Source organism: Aquarana catesbeiana, linkage group LG13, assembly GCF_042186555.1.
Source record: "Aquarana catesbeiana isolate 2022-GZ linkage group LG13, ASM4218655v1, whole genome shotgun sequence".
Lineage (NCBI taxonomy): Eukaryota > Metazoa > Chordata > Amphibia > Anura > Ranidae > Aquarana > Aquarana catesbeiana.
Genome location: NC_133336.1, coordinates 83,405,153 through 83,426,373, shown reverse-complemented (window position 1 = coordinate 83,426,373; position 21,221 = coordinate 83,405,153). Strand labels below are relative to the sequence as shown.

Below are 21,221 nucleotides of genomic sequence, written 5' to 3'. Positions count from 1 at the left end.
CCCTCTCTAATTTCTTTTTTCACCATTACACCATAACTTTGATGGCGTACTACCTCGCTGCCAGTAGGATCGTGCAATGTTTGCAATCAGAAAGTCCTGATTAGAGCGACCTGACCTTCTCGAAAAGCAGGAGATGCAGAGAGCTGATGCAGGTACCTCCTGGGTGCTGGTTCTTCAGACCTGTCAGCTCCGTTTTTTGTTTTCCTAAATGTACTGCGTCTATAAAGAATAGATTAGGAAAAACTGGTTATTACATGATTGGCTTTTTAACTGAGTTTATTTTCAACACTCGTTGCCATTCACTCCTGTTATCCCTACCTTTGCTGTAAACTGCAAAATGGATTATATGACCCCTTTTAAGGATTGAATAGTATACATGTGCTGCAAGTGTTGATTTTTGTCAGCTACTGCACAGTTGTTTCTTCTTTAGGTCTGGGTATGACAGATGGGAATGTGGCACTGGTATTTTCTGTGGTGGGTTTTTTTTATTATCATCATAGAGATAACCTCATTTGTAGATCTGTATTGTTGGCTTCTATCTCTAATGGGATATTTTAACTGGCCAGCCTAACAAATTTGATTAAATGTTCATAGATGACATAAACATTCCTTTTCTAGAGGCTTATTACGCATAGATTTTAATGTCTTCCCAATAACTGTTTTTGTTGTAGCCTTCAAGATGGTCATCAAGGCCAGCAGTCATCAACCCTGGTCAAAGTCCAGTCCCGCCCCCCTTCCCAGGCTGCTGTGCTCAGCGCTAGCGCCTCCTTGCTGGTGAGAAATGGGAGCGTCCACTTAGAGGCTTCACATGACAATGCATCTGCCGTAGGCAATAGCAGTTTGCACGATGAACTTGGTATGCAGGCCTTATGTAACCTTGGTGACATGGAAGTTTTAATGCAACACATTTTGGGTAATAATGCAGTTCACTTATTCTTTTTCATTTCAGACCCTTCCTGTGTGAATGTGGAAATAACTGATAACCTTTTAACTGACTATTTTTTCCTTTGTTTGATTCTCTTTCCAGACAGCTCAATGGTGTTAACATCAGAACATGCTTTCATTACTGCTAACATATACTTTTGTCATTTACTTATATGTGACTGAAGCGCAGCCTTTCAGATTTATTACTTTATGCTCCTATAGGTTTTTTTTTTCCTTTTTAAATGCAAGTTATTACTGTCTCAAATTATTTTAGGTCAAGCTTCTCAATATTTTGGATAAAATTGCCAGTCATGTAGTATTGTGTATTTGACAATTCTATTTGCGTTATTACATACATGTTTGTTTTCAATAGCAAATGGTGGTCTTGCAGTGTTCAAATTTGTGATTATGCAAAGAGTTTGAGTACACGATTGTTGCCTTTAGATTTAGTTTGACACACATTTTAATAAAATCTACCTGTTTTTTATGTGCTAAATATATATGTTGGTGCCATATAAATCTAGGATTTTTTTTTTCTTTTTTTGCTTTAATCATCTTAATTTAATTGTGATACTTTTAAAGTATTTGCATGAGGTCTGTGTGGAAAAATACATACATCTTGGCAGGCATTTGTATAATTAAGCACATGTAGGTTTTACTATACCCACTATTGTAAATTAACCATCATGCTAACCAAGGTATCCTGCTTTGAATTTTCCAGTTGTCAATGTGAAATAATAGAATTATTACTCTCTCTTTACTACGAGGGTTGTCAGAGAATTTGTCAAAATAGAATGAAACTGTATGTGTGTACTGCTACTTTAAAAAAATGGATACATCCAGAAAGACAGATTGCCAGAGTTTCTAAATAATATTGCTGACATTTAACTTATGTATTCGTGCCAGTAGAAGAGCTCCTCAAATATCCAGATGATCCCCAAAATTGGTTTCATAAGCTCTACTTAATATTTCCTTAGCCAGCCTATATATATACAAAACCAGTACAGAGACACTCAGGGGTCTTGCAGAGGAGGAAGATCAAAACAGCAGTGGTTTTATGGTCAATGTTTTGATGAAGCTCAGACCATCTTTCTCAAGTCTTGAGTAAGATGGGACTGTGCTGCATCGAAGAAGCGTTGACCATAAAAATGCTGCTGTTTGGATCCATCTCCTCTGCAAGACCCGTAAGTGCCTCTGTACTAGTTCTAGGAGAGCACATAAAATACCCAGAAATCCAAATCTATCTATCTGGTCACACACCCCTGCAAAATACCCAAAATATGAACTATTTATCTGTATTGTGAGGATCAAGGCCATAAACAGTAGAACTAAATCCTTTACCTAGAGATCTAACTACATTAGACAGACTTTGGTAACCAAAAACAAGATATAGAATTAGCCAAACTTGTAACACCATCCCTGCTTTCATCTTTCCCGATTATTAGTAAGTCTAATGATAGAGGCCTCTTACTTAGTCTGTGTGTGTAAGAATGTTTCTTTTATATAGTGAATAAATGTCAATGCAAGTAAACCTGTACTTTTTACAATTTCCTTCATACTTTGTTTTTATAAGTTTGTACCTATCATAGGTCAAGTCTGCTGACAAAAATTACATTTTAGTTTGTTGACAAGTTGATGGATTGGGAAAAAATAATACATAAATACATTTTATTGTTTTGAAATTTAATGTTTTTGACTTCACTGTAATTAAGCATTTGGCATGACTGTGACAATGGTGCACAAGTGTCCAGTGAGTAATGCCCTCAGAAAGGGTGGCCTTGTAAATGTTTTACTTGGTAGCGAAACATTGGTCTTGCAGTTCCAAAAATAACCAGCAGCTGATTCAGGACTTGTGCATTTACCTCACATTTCAGTTGTAGGTGGGCTTGGTACTTTTATAGGTTTAGCTTTATCGTTCTTCCCTTTGGAAAATTGTTCATCTTGGTTTGTTGAATCAATATTCTCTAAAATTTGTAGACGTGTACTTGTGTAATTGTAATTAAAAATAGATATATTAGAATAAACCTATAATATTGTTCCACAGTGTATGTTCCCTGGAAACCATTACAGAGATATATAGGCCATAAGATGAGCTAGGAAAAAGTGGCTAGAAAATGATTTTCATTCCCACACTTGGGCACTACTTTTTAAATGCATTTTTGCATCGACAACACCCCTATGGACTCCACAAAATATCCTGCAGTTTTTTGTCACGATCCATAAATGTATGTAATTGTGAACCAAAAAAAAAGAAAATCTTATGGTGCTGGTTTTGCTTGTAATTTTATTTCTATTCATTTTAGCAACAAAAATATCTCTTATACTGACATTTGCACATGTGAGTAACATTTGAGACAGGTATGGGTGCATTAGTATACTCAAGAGTGAATTTAGATCATGAAATATGGCAAAGTTGTAGAAAATACGCTTCAACTTCACAGATTGGCACCAAGCAAAATTAAACCTACACATCGTAAATGTATCAAAACGGAGATGAAAGTTAAAAAAGCAGCACACTTTGCCACAAGTTGGCTGTAATGACTCAATGCACAATATTTGCACAATTTTTGCACCAAGATAAATCGGTACAAGACAGTCTTGCAGACATACCAGAACATCTTCCAGTCTCACATTTGCCTTGCTTGCAACTGCAGTGGACTACCTGTAACACACTTTCAGGGGCAGAATTTCTAGTCATTGAGGTGACTGTTAACTTCCCATCCTTGAGGTGCCATCCATTGCCAATGTGTGACGGGGCACACATTATACCTTTCAGAGAATGTCTCATTATGGCAGCTTGGTAGTTTGCTATTTTACAGTGTTGGTAAAGGGCATCACTTGTCGAAGGCATGGATAGTTCTGGCAAAGCTGACTATGCCATGCAGATGCTTTGTATCTTGCATCGTTGACATTTTTTGCAGGTGACTGGCCATACAGGTGGCACACATTTGCAAACTAGTTCAAAGGTAGACTGGCCCAGGTTAAAATTGCTACCCAGATTTGTAAATGCAGTCATGTATTACTCTTTATCGCAAGCAACAGAAAATGCCTTTATTTTGCCTTTACTATAAAAGGCACTTGTGGAGTCGCAACCTGAAAAGGTATGGATACCAATAGGTGCAAAGAGCTGATGACACATTAGCTAAGTCGATGATCGTTGTTTTGTTACCAACCCCTGTGAAAAAATACAACCTACATGGTAAATCTTGCTGAAGACTTAAAGCAATCACTGCCACATCAGTATCAAGGCTCTTGAGGACTATAGTTTAATGCTTCTGTGCAGCATGTTTTGCATGAAAAAACACCCTGGTGTCACATTCCTCATGATTACATGTCAGATCTCCCCCCTTACATGCTAGGTTTGGCATGTAATTTTTAAAATTTTTTTAGGGGGGGGGGTGTAGCGGTTACCTAGTTTTGACAGGTACCCAGCTCCCACTTCCTACTCTCGCAGTCTATGCGACTCCTCCTTTTCCCCTCCCCCATGTTACAGGTCCCAGAAGATTGCCTGACCACTAAGAGCACAGCACAACTCGCACCTGGCTGTGAAGCCGCAAGCTGTCACAGCTGGGTGCCCACACTTGCAATGCCAGTGCAGCGGAGAGGCGGGGCGAGGAGTGAGGCTTCAGGCACCGCAACATGGGACAGGTGAGTGTCGGTTGATTAAAAGCTACACTTTTGTAACTGCTGACTTTTAATAAACTTCCAAACGTGGAACTCCGCTTTAGGTCTTTACCCACAGTTGTAAGACCAGCATCTCACCACACAACATAGAGGAATTCTAGCAGTTTCTCTTTGTTCCATCCAATAGAAATTTTTTCCATTGTGTTGGCGTCTTCTGATCCCATCCATAAATTATTACATGTTGTGTACCGCCACCAGATCTTCGTGTCCATTTTAGATTTTAATACTAATTTCAGGATACCAGTCAGTCACAAAGTCTATCTGTGTACAGTTATGCTTCAGAGCAAGCTTGACTATGTAGTGCAGTATTGTCTCGGCTAGCTTTCCGAAGGTATTTGGTATGGACTGAATGGCTTAAATCACTGTCATGCCATCGAACAGAATAGCTCCATCAGCCGGAACTGTCAACTAAACAGTCACCACATTTGGTTTCCAATAGATCCAGAAGAGCTGACTTGTTTGTTTTTCGCATGTGAACCATCAGCACTAGCTAAAAGGATATGAGACAGAGTAGGACAGAATTTCCCCCAGGTCTTTTTCTACTTTTACCTATGATGAGTAGTCTGGAGAATAGCTTCTTGTCGGCTCACAGAATCACTTCCTTGCCTGCTGCAGATTTCTTTTGTCTTTGCTTGGACACTAAATGTCTTCAATTTTTCTGTTTTGATGGAAAGAAATTGTCATCTGATGGTGATCAGTCTTTGGTTCATAAACTAACAGCGGTTTCCCCCTTTTCTGAAGCTGCGAGCAAATCTCTCAAGGTTTCTTTTCCTGCGGCTGTCCCAGAGCTAAAACATACAATGCCATCTTGGAATCTAGGGTGGAAATTATTCTAAGCACAGCCTTTTCATCAGCATGAATTCATGTGCTGTCCAGGTCTTTTCGCTTCCTTGTAAGAGGACATTTACCTGCCATTGCCTCACATTGTCTTGCTATGGCAGCCCTTTCATGTTGCAACAATATCCAGCGATCTACTGCAGCTCAATTCTGTGTTAACCCTGTCCAACCACCCTTTTGTCTTGGAATCTCTGTTGCATGTTTGCTCAATTGCCTGGTCACGAGCAATCAAGGCAAATCCGTGTACAGTCCACTGGCCTTTAACACTGAGCTCACTATGGCAAGACGGATTTGTGAGGGGCAAATTGACCATTTCCAGCCAGTATGCATAATTTACACGATTGTACGCAAAAAACATGGCATCAAGTGCACTGTTGACAGGTGAAGCTGCCAGTCAGATTCTCGTGTTGCTCTCACAAACGAAAGGAGTATCTGTACCATGTCAATATATGAAGAGCAAAAGGCAAATGTTGGGTTTTCTGCACTTCTTCTTTTCACAAAGTCTACACATTTGGAACACATTTTGTCAAATTTATCATTTGCGCACAAAACATCAATTGTTCTGTCCTGGAATGCACATTTGATTTCATTTATCCATACGTTCATCTCTCTCCTCTGGTGGCATAAAGTCTAAGAAGGTGAGACGTCTGATGCATTGCAGATCGCATACAGAAGTTTGTGTGCTCTCATGCTGCGGTTTTAATGACCATTGATCACGCCATTGACGGATTCTGGGACAGCAACTTCATACTCAATGAGTATGTCTTGCAGTCCTGCATCTCCAAACCTTTTTCCTAGAATGCCCAGCTAGGACATGCATGTGTGAAATTCACCTAGTCTAATTATTATAGGGCTGTGCATCGTCTGCTTTGGCAAAACTATTTATGCCTCTGAAAAGTTATGCCATTTACCAACACTGTAAAAGGGCAAACTACAAAGCAGCCATAATGAGACATTCTCTGAAAGGTATAATGTGTGCCCCCCCACCCATTGGCAGTGGATGGCACCTCGAAGATAGGAAGTTAACAGTGACTTGCATAACTAGAAATCCTGCCCCTGAAAGTGTGTTGCAGGTAGCCCACTGCAGTTGCAAACAAATGTGAGACTGGAAGATGTTGCAGTATGTCTGCAAAACTGTCGGTACAAAAATTGTGCAAATGTTTCCCAAGAAAAAAGAAGCCACATTGGACGTTAGCTCTCATGACAGTGATAGGGATGAGACAAATGAGTGAAGACACTGTTAAATATTTTAGGGTGATTTTGAGCTGTAATAAATCGATTATAGAATTGTCCATTTTTGGCATTGGGGAGGATGGGGTTGCATTTTGAGTCATTTCAGCCAACTTGTGGCAAAGTGTGCTGCTTTTTTAACTTTCAAACGAGGGACCTAGTAATATAGTACCTAGGAATGCAGGGTGACCCTGCAGGTACTAGATAAAAATTGTGCCAGCGTCCCCAACAATATAGTAGTGGATATATAGAATCTAGGGATGGGACTTTGAAGGCACAACAATATCAAACTACAAAAAGATAAGTTGGTTTAGGGGTTTTTTATTTATAAAGTATAAAAAGACAATGGACAAACATAAATGTTTAAAAACACATCAGACTAGGCATAAGACCTAATATTGGTATACCGTGTGGAACCTATCCTGCAAGCTTGTATAGTAATAAGAAAATTGTAAGTACATAAACAAATCACTTGGTCAAGGTAGAGGCGAGATACTTCCCCAAGTGTTACACAGTAAGTAGTCAAAAAGCTAACACAAGCAAAATACTGCAGGTTTGGTGATCCACGGTGAGTAATCTCTGGTTGCTCTACATGTTTCGCAGAACGCTTCCTCAGGAGCTAGAGATTCATTTGGAAATGGTAAGAACAGGAACTGTCAATGATAATAAAATGCCTATGATCGCGATTCGATCAGAAGTCACTATTGTCTGGCGTGTAATGAAGACAGCAGCCGGCCATATACTGGGGTCTCTCAAATGAAAAGTAGCATCAGGTATCCATAGGTGGAGGAGTAAAGGCTTTGTAGTAATAATACCTCGGGTTATTGAGAGGAACCACGTAGATGCGCCGTCCGGTCAGTGAAGGACCGGTGCTGTAAGTGCCTGCTTTTTTAACTTTGATTACACAGGATAACAAAACAGTGTTGTGCTAAGTATAACAAAAAACACAAGGCTTGTGATGAAAATGAAATAAATAAAATAAAATGACAGATGCACCACTCTAGGGAGATGTTATCACAAGTAAAAAAGTGTTGCGCCAAGTATAACAAAAAACAGTGAGTGCATGAGTCTCCAAAGTGACATAAGTGTGTGAACAGGTGTCTTGATCGTTGATAAACCTAAAAAGAAATAGTTTTCTTTTAGAGGAGATGCTAATCGACAATATAATATCTGTCAATAATAGATTTGCCCCATTGGGAGGAGAATAGATACGATTATAACCAAACTCAAGGTGGAACCTACTTTGGAAACAATGGGGGACCCCATAAACTATTTCAGAGAGGCCACAAACCTCCCAATCATGGTGGTAATCAGTATTATAAAGGTCCTGGCCCCCAGAAATATGCTAATCAGTATCACCATAATAATGATTAATATCTGCCAAGGGGCCCCGGATCCCAAAGATAAGGGGACCATTCTATCATCCTAATCCACCAGGAAGATCTAATAACCATTCCTTTACTCAGGGTATAGGCCCTAGGTTTTCAGACTCTGAGACCACAGTCTGAACAGTTCAATTACGGGGGTTTTCCCCAACAGGGATTAGACTACAGGGGAATGGGAGGTCAAAGAGAGGGACCAGAGGGGGGAGGAGATTACAAGTGAAAAAGGGAGTGACTGGTAGTGGTATTTACAATTTGAGTACTCTACTCAAGTCCTCACAGAAGAAGAAGAGATCATGTTAGACAAGGGTCTGAAGATTGCCCACCTAAGGGTTTGGACAAATTCCAGACCTTTATTGATATACATAAATACACTAGAAAAATCAATATTAAAAGACTTTATCGAATCCTCTCAAAGAAGGGAGATTGGTGTGATCAGACATTCAACCATCCCATCTCTCCAATGCCTCTCTGTTCAATCCCCCAGGTGGGATGGCGTCATCAGTGAGGGTATTTAGAGACGTTCTACTTGGGGACCTTGAGAAGGTTCAAGTGAGAAATGTCAAAATGCAGGCACATCTTGACAAGGGATTACAACAGTTATGCGACCATAAGGATTTAGTGGTTAGACCTGCGGATAAAGGAGGGGGAATCTTTGTGTTGGATAAAACTGCTTATCTGACAGAAATTAACAATATACTAAGTGATTCTGATACATATGTTCTGTTGAGAAGCGACCCAGTTGGACCCAATAAAAGTGAGTTGGAAAAATTAGTGTCCAGATCTTTTGCCCAGGGCATTTTAAATGAGAAGGAATTTTCTTTTCTTGTTCCGGTCTCTCCAAGGACACCTATCATGTACTATTTGCCCAAAATTCATAAAAATCCCATTTGCCCCCCGGGACGTCCCATTGTTGGTGGCATTGATTCCGTAACATCCCGAGTGGGCAAGTATATTGATACCTATTTACAGCCATTGGTTAAAATGCCCTCCATATATTAAAGACACTAGGGCAGTCATTAATCTTATTAGCGACTGCCCATTTCAGGAGTAATGGTGGTTGGTGACGGCAGATGTTGCTTTGTTGTACACTATAATCCCTCGTGAATTGGGCATTTCTGCAGTATCGCACTTGACAGATTCTGATCTGGTTCCCGCCCAGAAAGTTTGTTTTGGACCTTTTAAAGTTTGCAGCTTCCCATAACTGTTTTTGGTTGGGGGGGTCTCCTCAAATAAGGGTGTTGCAATGTGGGGCTAAACATGCTCCAAGTGTAGCCAACCTATTCATGGCCAAATGGGAGGAGGGTGTCCTCTATGCCCAGCAGAGGACCAATTTGGCCCTGTGGGCACGCTATATTGACGACATCCTCCTCCTATGGAAGTGTGACTCCTCTTCCCTCGTTGAGTTTTTGGATACACCTAATTTGAACAATAGAGGCATCAAACTCCGCTATGAGATGAGCCAAAGGGAAATCAACTTTTTGGATCTCTCTAAGAGTAGAGGAGTCCTGTTTGCTAACTTCAACATTGTTTAAATCAACGGATAGGAATGCATTTATATCAAGGGACAGCTATCACCATAAACCATGGTTGGAAGGAGTCCCCAAGGGACAGTTCCTTTGCATTAGACAGAACTGTGCTTTCTTGACAGACTTTGAAAGACAAGCAGGGATTTTAAAACCAAGATTTGTTGAAAAGGATTATGATCCTGTTGTGTTGGAGACTACACCTAACCAAGTCAGAAATATCGATACGGATTTATTACTTGGAGATAGGGTAGATGATTCCAATGATGCTAATGAGAATCGGACCAATTTTTCTTTGTTCACTTCTTTTTTCCACTCAACACTTAACCATCAAACGTATAATGCACAAACATTGGCATATACTACAAAATGAGTACCAGTTTTACCTCTGAAACCCATGGTTGTTTATAGAGGCTGAAATCAACATTTTAGACCCCCTCTAGATCTCCTCTTTTTCCATGACCTTATTGGATATTACAAATGTGGATGCTGTCAGGTTTGTGGCCTTAACTAATGTAAAAAGAAAAATATATATAGAATTCTCCTCTAGGGCTACCTCTAAGAAGTATATAGTGAAATCTTTTATTACTTGCAGCACTATTCATGCGGTCTACCTGCTTCAGTGCCCATGTGGGCTACAATATGTGGGCCGTACCACCCGAGCGCTTAATGTAAGGCTTAATGAACATATAGTGAACATTCGCAAAGGATACAAAAACCATAGCGTCTCTAGACACTATGACTTGGCCCATGGTAGAGATCCAGCAGGAACTAAATAGCAATGGTCCCAAAATAGGGCAAAAAATGTCTGATGTGTCCGCCATAATGTCGCAGTCCCGATAAAAATCGTAGGTTGCCGCCATGACTAATAAAAAAAAAAAAATTAAAATAAAAATGCCATAAAACTATCCCCTATTTTATAGACGCTATAACTTTTGCGCAAACCAATCAATATACGCTTATTGCAATTTTTTTATTTTACCAAAAATATGTAGAAGAATACTTAGCCTAAACTGAGGAATTTTTTTTTTTTTTTAGATATTTTTGGGGTAATATTTATTATAGCAAAAAGTAAAATATAATGCATATTTTCTACAACTTTGCCATATTTCATGGTCTACATTCACTCTTGAGTATACTAATGCACCAATACTTGTCTCAAATGTTACGCTCATGTGCAAATGTCAGTTTGAGAGAGCTTTTGTGTTGCTAAAATGAATAGAAATAAAATTACAAGCAAAACCAGCACCATAAGATTTTCTTTTTTTTTTGGTTCACAATTACCTACATTTATGGATTGTGACAAAAAAACTGCAGGGTATTTTGTAGAGAACTTTAAACAGAAGTTCCATAGGGGTGTTGTCTATGCAAAAATGCATTTGAAAAGTAGTGCCCAAGTTTTGGAACGAAAATTAATTTTCCTAGTTCATCTTTTGGCCTAATATACAGTGGCTATTCACGCCTTGGTGGTGGTGTTCATTTTTTAGTGATTTCTTGAAGCCAGCTTTTGCTTGCATTATTCCTCCTCCCTATTTTACAAGTGACAGGATTAGGATGTGCTTGGTTGAATTTCAGTGAGTTCTGTTGGGTAGCCGTGTATCGGTTTGAACCGTAGCACTCGATGTTTCATTTACTGTTCCTGTGTTGTATTTTAGTTAAAACATGTTTATTTCAATGGGTAATGGCTGTGCTTTTCCATAAAAAAGAGACATGTAGTAAACCAAGGAAATGCACTCACTGACTCACTCACAATTCTGGCATTTTATGTCAGAATGTCTTGCTGGAGTCATTTCTAAAATTGACTCTAAAAACTAGTGTAGACCATACTCAACAACAAGTGCCATTAACAGTGAATTCAAATCTTCAAATCAATGTTTTTTTTTCCTCCCAAGTTTGCCTTGTTGATATATTGGTGTTTTAAAGCATGTGATAGTTGTTTAATCATTTTTATTTTTTTTTTGTTTTTTATTCTTTTCTTTTCCTATACCCACTCCAGGTAAATTCACCCCATCTCTGTATGAAACTGGTGGCTGTGACATGTCATTAGTGAACTTTGAACCCGCTGCAAGGAGAACATCTAATAACCTCTGGTTGGTGCATTAGTGAATTTAAGCATTTGATTTTAACACGTTCCAGACAGTTTTACTTCAGTTCAACCGGTCACTTTATATTAAGAATGACTTTGGTTAATTTCTGACATGATTAAAGTTCAACTCCAAGCAAGCTTCTCAATACATAATTTGGAATGCATATGGGAGGTACCTGCTAAAGGATTTGCATTTCTGTTCATCCAGTCCTGAGATTTACACAGCCAACTCAGTTACCGGATTTTTCTCTGCTGTAGCTGGTGCAGTTGGGTCACATTCCTGCCCCCAGGTTGTAATTGGAATGTAAAAACAAAGCAGCAGACTGATGAGGTCATATATCTGCTGTCTTGTATTGTCAGAATGTCCCTTGTAAGAACATGTGAATATAGCACCCCTGATTGTTCACAAGTGCTTTTCCAGTACTGCTGCTATACAGGGGTTACAAGAGGCTGAAATCAAGTTAAATTCAGGTGTTTATACTAATTCCATTTTTAAAGTACATGTAATAATTTTTAATACATTTATAACTGCATTTATTTTTTATTTCTGCTTGGACTTGACCTTTAGGCCGGGTTCACACTAGCTGCAGGTGCGGCTTGCAGCACGGGGTCTGATGCGTCCCTGTTCTCCGTTTTTCAGGAACGAATCAGGTCTGAATTTTTGCCTGAATTCGAACCTGTGACGGAGCCAAATAAGCACAGGACTCTTTCCTAATGTGGACTGCGGCCATCCTGGAGATGTGTGAACCGGCTCCATTGAGCACCGGTCACACTTTCCTGTTATGCGAAATGGAAGCCGGGAAACCCGCGTGGACCCAGCCTCAACCACAATGAGGGACATTTGGAGGGAGGGGGTGCTGGAACATGCTGATTGTTAACCCCTTATTACTGGTGTAGCAGGAACTTATGCTTTAATAGAGTTCCCTTTCCTGCCACAATTAAGATGTTGCTGAACGGGGCACCATTCGGTAATTGTGTAGAGATTAAACAATTTTAATTTATATATGTTTTTTTCATTTACAGTGACACAGATTCCCATGTTTCAAGCTCTACCTCAGTTAGATTCTACCCACATGATCTAGTAAGATTCTTTTACATTATTTTTTACCTTTTAATTGTCATTACTGCTCATTCCATAATGTATGAATTGTTTTTGAACACTAGTCATCTTTTACCGACATGCAGGTACTTTATACCTCTACTGATAAAAGAACCATGCTAATTATTTCTTTGATTCTGTGGAGAAAACTGGAAAACATTCACTTTTGTTGTTCGGAGATTTAGTTTAAAGCTGAAATTTGCTATTTTTTTTTTCTCTGTAAATCTTTAGGCATATTGCCTATTGTGGAGTATGTCCCACATCATGCAACTGGATCCTATAGAAACCTTTCTTGCAGGGATACCCCATCCTCCTCCAGCGCTGTGGGGATTAATGGCTTCAAACTCTGGGCTGAGTTGCTGTGAAACTACTGTGTTTGGGAACTCACCCGCTCCTTCTCCATTCAGAAAAAATCTTTAAAGCTGAACTCCAGGAGTTCAGCTACTTTGTAAAATGTGCTGGATTACGGGGGTTAGGTTCAAGGAGGTGCATGCCTTATCCCTTTAATTTTCAACTGAGATTTTTACTGAACACCGGTAGTACAGGAATGGCTATACTTCTGGTGCTGGACTTTCTGGTCTCGGCTCCTCTAGCTGCAGAGTCACATGCAGCCACTGTGCCCGCCCCTCTTCCTGCCCAGTTGAGTACTTTGTATTATGTGAGCCCATTCACTGGGCACAATGCCTTCTGTGAATGAACAGCTGGCAGGCATGCTGTGTGTGAGAAGGCAGCGTGTCTTCTCTCAGAGCACCAGAAGTGTAGGAATAGCTTTGCTGCCAGCACTCTATTAAATTGTCAGTTGTAAAAAAAAAAGACACATACAGTGCAATCTGTACATAAGATAAGCATACAATGTAAATGTACTCTATCGGCCACCGCCGCTGCTAACAGCCAACATGTAAATATCATCAAAGCAGGCACCGTTGTTTACACAGAATTGATGTTTAAATGTCGGCCCTGAATCACTGTCTGTGTCCTATCAACCAAGATGACTTTCAGTGCAATGCAGCTCACAGAAAGAGACCTGAACACTGCATTTCTGGCAAGATCAACCAGTTTTTTCTATACTTTCTGAAAATGTTTTTCGCAAATAAAAAAAATTCTGCAGCAACTACATCGAATGACTATAAGCTGTAATATACTTCAATTTTGTTCTTTGGTCTAGATTTTTTTTTAAAGTGGAATTTTACCCATAACAACTTGATAGAAAATTATTTAGCAAGGAACATAAATTCCACATTAAAAATTATACTACCAAAATGAATGTTTGCTGTAAATTGCCTATGTTTCGTCACATATGGCGACCTATCACATTTGGCTACCTGCTGGAGTGTGCATGCGCGATGCCACCATATGCGTTCCAACACTGTTGTAAGACCACTTTGCCACAGGGCCACTCGCGTGCTCCCTTCGCTTGCCTCGCTTCGCTCGACATAAATATAATCTAACTCTATGTCCACTTGGATGGTGGGGCTTGAACCTGAACTCAGGGATGTGGCCACAAAATTCTGTGCAAGCGCAGATCGCCACAGTGTTGGAGCGCATATGGCGTCGTCGCGCATGAGCAGTCCAGCGGGTAGCCAAATGTGATGGGTCGCCATATGTGACGAAACACCTACAGCATTGTTCCAGTTTCTTCTGGTTGGAGCCGCCATTATGTTGAAGCCAAGAGCAGTCACTTCCTCTGAGAACTTTCCCCCTCTCCTTAGTCTCAGAAACTGTCACTTTCTGTAATTGAAATATGTGCATTTCCAGCCTTGATTGTAAGTTTTAGATCAGCTAGAGGGTAAGGCTGCCGTAGCTGACAGTGCTCAAGTTCACAGATGCCCTGGCAGGGAGAACCGAGAAAATATCCAAGAGATAAGACACTGTCCTTGTAAGTTTAAGGCAGGCCATACATTATGCAATTTTCTTTCTTTCAACCACGGGTTGAAGGAAAGAAAATTGCTTGATTCCCCCATCAACAGAATCAGTGTTGATGGGGGAATCCCTCCCACAGCGCTATATACAATGATCACTGCTGACTGCTATAGCCGCCAGCAATGATCATGTTAAAAAAACAGACTGGTTGTAATGAAGTCGATCCATGGATTGATGTCAGTTCGACCAGCCTGGCCATAGACTGATTGAAATTCGACTGGTTCCTGCTGAAACAGCAGAATTTGTTCTGTCACCTCCTGCTATTGTTTTCTTCCTCCCTAATCTGTCCTTCCTTGGTACAGTCTGTTATTCCTGCTGATTCCTTCCTCTTAGAAGCAGTAGTAAATCTTTAGGCTGTCAGCTAATCGCCCTCTAGTGACTCACAGATTATTGACACCGTTTCGAAAATAAGAGCAGCTGAGGCTGTGCAAAGCAGGATGAGACAGTGTATTACAGTATTGGCACTTAATTTTTAATGTTTTACGTAGCTTTACCTGTAAAAAGGGCAAGCATAAAGTGATCTATTAGGATTTCTTTTTCTGATTAAAGTTCCGCTTTAAAGGTACGTGAAGAATAAATTTTGTCTAGGGCAGTCAATCTGCAATTGTATGGGGTTGATTTAGAAAACCTATTGCTTATTGCATGGTATATGGAATGCAAATATTGTGAATGAGGTTAGTTCTGCAAACCAATCCATTTTGTCATGTGATCGTAAAAAACTTTTTTTTTTTTTTTTTTTAATCTGCTAATTTTATAGTGTTTTAAATATGCTTAATGACTTTTTTCAGGCATCAGTTTGCTATTAGATTATGTAACACTTTGATGCATTTTATGAATTCTCTATCTCTTCTTCTGAATCTTTGGTAGCTCTCTCTCCCTCAGATTCGATTAAACAGGCTGCTGACCATAGATACAGACTTGCTAGAGCAGCAGGATATTGACCTAAGCCCTGACTTGCAAGATCAGATGCAGCCACAGGAGCAGGCAGCCCACAAAGTGAAACACTACTACCGCCTCTGGATACTGCCTAAGTTGTGGGTTGGTATCAACTTTGACAGGCTGACACTCCTGGCCTTGTTTGACAGGTAAGGAGACTAAGAAATCACCCTATTGTCAGTTTGTTTTTCAAGGAATGTGTACGGTTTTAAATATTTAAAGAGACACAAGATTGGCCTGGTGTTAAAATGTTTCTTTGCATCGATCAAGGATTTAAAGTTAGGAGTTGCTTTAATAAAGTGTTTGTAAACCCGAACACGGAACTTCACTTATTTGATTTCTTTAGGTCGGTTAGGGCTCATTCACATCAGGTGCAGTACAGGAATGCGTGCATTCACCATGCATAAACGTGCTGCCCTTCTGTAGACATGCACCATTCATTCTTAATGGTGCCCCCACACATCTAGAAAACATTTAAAAATTGTGCCTGCACCTTTTTTTCATGTTTCTTACTTTAATAGGCCATTGAAATTATTAGGATGCCTTAAAACGTGTCACACAAGCTTTTGCACAACTCCTGTTGTAAACGAGGCCTCAACGTTAACACTAAAAGCATTTTGTTATTTCTGTTGAATAAGTGCAGAAAACACTCCTGTTGATCTGCCAGAAATATATAGTGAGCTGATAACTTTCTGTGATCTCTGCATCTGGTGCATTGTTAATAGCATGCTAATAGAGGTAGACCGGCAGACCATGTAGTGAAGGGGGAGTGCCACATCCAATAATAGTATTCAAAAAAGCAAGAGGGTTCCCCTAAGTGGACTTTTAAGGCACTCTAGATAGTAAGGCAATATGCAAAAATGTCTATAAAAATTTACATAGATTTTATTGAAAAAACTTTAAAAACAAATATAATGTATAACAAGGCATTGGTTGTTCATACATCACATGTATAATGTTATAGGAAAGTAGATAATGAATTTTCTTTACACCCAACGCGTTTCAATATATGTCAAATTCTTCTTCAGGGGTGTAGAGGTTTAAGTGAAGCTAATCTAAAATGAAGTTAAATGTACAGAAAATCAGTTTAAAGAAAGAAATCAAAGCACAAAGTTCAGCAGCAGATATTAAGTTTAGGCATTATATTTAACCACTTCCCTATCCAGCCATAGACATATGACGTCCACAGATGGGATCTCCCATCCTGGGTGGACGTCATATGACGGCCTGGGATTCCCGGCCGTCTAGGGGGCGCGCGCCCGCCGCGTTGCTCGGGCCGCGATGTCCGCCGGGCACCCGCGATTGCCCGTTAACCGGGCCGGACCGTGGATCTGTGTGTGTAAACACACAGATCCACGTCCTGTCAGTTGTGAGGAGAGCGATCTGTGTTCCTAGTACAGCGGAACACTGATCGGTCTCCTCCCCTTGTACGTCCCTGCCCCCTACAGTTAGAAACACTCCCTTAGGAAACATATTTAACCCCTTGTGTCCCTCTAGTGGTTAACCCCTTCACTGCCTGTCACATTTACACAGTAATCAATGCAATTTTATAGCATTGATCGCTGTATAAATGTGAATGGTCCCAAAAATGTGTCAGAAGTGTCCGATGTGTCCGCCATAATGTCGCAGTCACGAAAAAAATCGCGATCGCCACTAAAAAAAAATAAATAATTTTTTTTAAAAAATGCCATAAATCTATCCCGTATTTTGTAGACGCTATAACTTTTGCGCAAACCAATCAATATACGCTTATTGCGATTTTTTTTTTTTTTTAACCAAAAATTTGTAGAAGATAACGCATCGGCCGAAACTGAGGAAAAAATTTGTTTTTTTAAAAAAAATTGGGATATTTATTATAGCAAAAAGTAAAAAATATTGTGTTTTTTTCAAAATTGTCGCTCTTCTTTTGTTTATAGCGCAAAAAATAAAAACCGCAGAGGTGATCATATACCATCAAAAGAAAGCTCTATTTGTGGGGAAAAAGGACGTCAATTTTTTTTGGGTACAACTTTGCAGGACCGCGCAATTGTCGTTTAAAGTGCGACAGCGCTGAAAACTAAAAATTGGCCTGGGAAGGAAGGGGGTGAAAATGCCCTGTATTGAACCGGTTAAACACTTACATATAGTTGATTTGTAGAGATGTTTGAACATTGGTTGGTTAGATATCATAAGAACTTGCAATTGGAGTAGCATTAAGTTTTAGCGCTGGTACTTAATAAGTCATATGCTTGAAAATTGTATAACAAATGACATGTACAGAAAAAAGGATCTGGTGGAGGGATGATCCCTCATGTACCTCACCAGAGGCGGCCCGGCCGAGGGAATATACTGAGGCAGAAGAGGAATCCCTGGGGATAAAGAAAAAATATAAAAGTGCAATAGTAAATGATGTAAATAGAAATAAAAAGGTTATTTTGCATGACTTGTCCATTTGCATATTCATTTATGTCCAAATAAGGTGTTGAGTGTAATAAAAAGGAATAATGTGGGGATGGCAGTGTCGGCTGCATAGCAAGTAATGAAATTATTTTTAGGAGTAATATATGATCTATAGCTTATATTAGTATTGATTTAATAAGAGAATTAAATAATTTGATCTATATCTCTATATAAACTAGGGTAGAAGGGTAGATATAATAATATAATAATTTATTTCATGTTCCCTGTAGGGAATAGAGCCTTGTCATCCAAGAGCTCACATGGTAATGATGATATGATTCATACAGAGAAATAGTAATCTAGAGTCATAATGGTATTATTGAAAGGTAGGTAAGATAGATAAATAACTGTAATATATGACTTCAATGTCTATCATTGAAATAAACAGGAGTAACAATTTAGATTGGAACTAAATTAAAAATAAAAATTAAAAATGAAATTAAAAAGTGTACATTAAACTGGAAAATTGAAAACTACCGAGTAATAGTAAATGCAGATACTGGGAAAATATTTCCTGGTATAAGTGTGAGCATATTTTGAAGGTTGTGAATCAAAATCAATCGTATATAATAGACAAATACCTGTATCAATGGGGAGCTTGAAAAAAAAATGTTAATAGCATTGTTCCCCAGCTCTCTTGGCAAATTACAGAACACCTTCCTGTCTATGCTATAGAGAAGTAGAAAGGGAGAGGTGTGTCCTGCAGGCATAACATACACTGACCTCGGTTGACTGCTGCTCCATAGATACAGTAAGTGAGCATTGCCATCCCTAAGACAGGAAGTGTGTTACTGGTAGGATGACTAGACTAAAGTAAAGGAAAAAGGCCTTAAAAATACAGCCACCTTATCTGTGGACTGGTATGTTGAAATGTATTATATTTTGCTCTGGGTTTAGATGCCGTTTAAGTGTCTAATCTACCGATCAACACTTGCGTGAAATAAGGCCATGTCGGCGTGAGGCAGCACTCTCTGTAAGCTCTGCACCCCGAGAGCGATTTCCAGCCACGATATAGCCCTATCCAACAGACCTCACTACTCATGAAAAGTAGCAAGAGACTGACTGGGTCCTCCAAGACAAAAAAGAAAATTCTCTCACCAAATACCCATCTAAAGACCAGGCTCACAGACCTTGAAGGGAATCCAAGAGCCGGCCTGTCTTCCATCAACGGCCTCCCCGTCTGCCAGCGGCCCTGATGCACACAGCCAGTCATCTGGCTCAGTGGAGGTAACAGCCCCTACCCCTCCGGCATCTCCTATATTAACCCCTTCGATATTTGAGCTTACCTCTTCGGTGGCTATGGGACCAGCGGCCAGCCCCCCTGAGAGATCCTGAAGAATTGAGCATCTGCTCCCTCTTGCAGGCATTGTCGACAAAAGCTGACCTCCAGGCTCTTGCCGATGGTTCATTCCCTATTGAGCGAACTGACGGCCTTGAACACCAAAGTCCATAACACCGACCAGAAAGCGAACACTCTAGAATCCTCGGTTCAGCAACTCTCCCACCACTTCTTCAAATTGGAGGATACCCAGACCTCCTCTCACCAGCAGGAGTTGTGCACTGGTGCGCAGTCACATGGGAACCAGAAGGGGCCATCCCCAAACTGTTCCCATGAAGTTAGGAGCATGAAGTTGTCTAAAATGTCTTGGTATGGTCACGCCTTAAGAGTTGCCTTCCCTGGAACTTAGAGGCCAAGCCCAACCCCTGAACAATAACCCTAGAAAAAAGAAAATGGCGCAAGAACTCAATCAGACATGAAAACGTAAAATGACACAAAAGAAGCAAAAAAGTCCCAAATGTTCAAGAGTCCAAAACGGCAATATATGGCTGATAAACCGTATAGATATGGGTATGCAGGGCGCATATATATATATATATATATATATATATACTGTGCCTAAAAAGTCCAAAAAATAGCAATGAGATAATGCAGTTCAAATGAATCAGATACTTTGCACCAGCGGCTGCTTACTTGAGAGTGGAAGCAACAACTCTGAAAGACAATATAAGGATAAAAGGCCAAGAAGCGCCAATCTAAGTGCAGTATCATAAATGACTTTATTAAAATATATAAAAGCAACAGCCAAATGGCTACTCACAGGAACAAGGTGAAATACAGGCAAACAAGGACATATAGCTGGTCCAGGGACGTCATCTCGATGCTAATGGAGGTCACGGTGCAGGCTCCAGACTGTGGTCACAGCGCTGGGAAGAGAGTGTGCAGGCGGTCTGTGGTGAAAAAAGTCTCAGCTATGGGTGCTGGACTAAGAGGAAGATCGTGAAATCCGGGTGTCCGTAAGGAGAGCTGGCATCTAGTCGGACATCAAAAGCCAGGACCGGAAGCAGGAAACGGGAACCAGTTGGAAACCAGCGTGAGGCGCACACTGCACCAGGAACAAGAAAGCGGAGGTGACGTATGGACGTGTCAGATAACGCGTTTCAATGCTTCCGCATTTTCTTCAGATCTAGCGGGCTAATAGAGCAAGTGTCCTTTATATGGAGACCGTCGCTAGGTGACGGCGTCAGCAGAAGAAGAAATAATGAGAGGAGCAACTGGAGAAAAATATGAGATGAAATAAGTACACCAAGCAAGAGAATAATAGAAATCAGTGTGAACTTAAAATTAAACGTGATAAAAAATATATATGTGAAAATATATATGAAGAAATAATAATAATGAGTTTATGATATGTATATTAATAAAAATAAAGATCAAAATGAAGAAATAATACTGATGGTTGAAAAATGGGCGAAAAATATGATGATGAGAAATAATAATGATAATAAATGATTCTGAAAAATAATTTGGAAAAAATAAATATAAGAAAAAAGAGTAAAAATAAGAAAAAAATATATGGGGGGAAAAAAAATAAAATAAAGATATATAGAAAAAATGTGGAAAAATATATATGAATGAAAATAATATATGTAGAAATAACGAGAGGAGATAAAAGAGAAGTAAAAATCAAAAGTGGGGAGCGAAAATGTGATATAATGAAAATTTAAGCTGGAGAGTGGGCGTGTGTGTGCATATACAATATATAAGTACAAGAGAGCATACTCATGCATATGGACTAAAGAGGGGAACAATTAAAAAGAAGAATTAAGAAAATGGGACGGACAAACAACCAATAATGAGATGATGATAATGAACAAGA

At 39.7% G+C, this 21,221-nt stretch overlaps 1 protein-coding gene across 10 annotated transcripts in view; it reads left to right on the top strand.

Moving 5' to 3' along the window:
• PCNX1 (pecanex 1) overlaps positions 1 to 21,221 on the top strand; it is a 307,205-nt gene that overhangs the window by 142,608 nt on the left and 143,376 nt on the right. For 5 of the 10 annotated variants that reach the window (XM_073609815.1, XM_073609812.1, XM_073609811.1 and 2 more), the window contains 4 exons: positions 672 to 913; positions 11,580 to 11,673; positions 12,693 to 12,750; positions 15,556 to 15,773. In XM_073609815.1, the coding sequence (XP_073465916.1) occupies positions 672 to 913; positions 11,580 to 11,673; positions 12,693 to 12,750; positions 15,556 to 15,773 (612 nt within the window). The remainder of the gene's footprint in view (positions 1 to 671; positions 914 to 11,579; positions 11,674 to 12,692; positions 12,751 to 15,555; positions 15,774 to 21,221) is intronic. The other 5 variants (XM_073609816.1, XM_073609821.1, XM_073609814.1 and 2 more) reach the window with 4 other exon arrangements.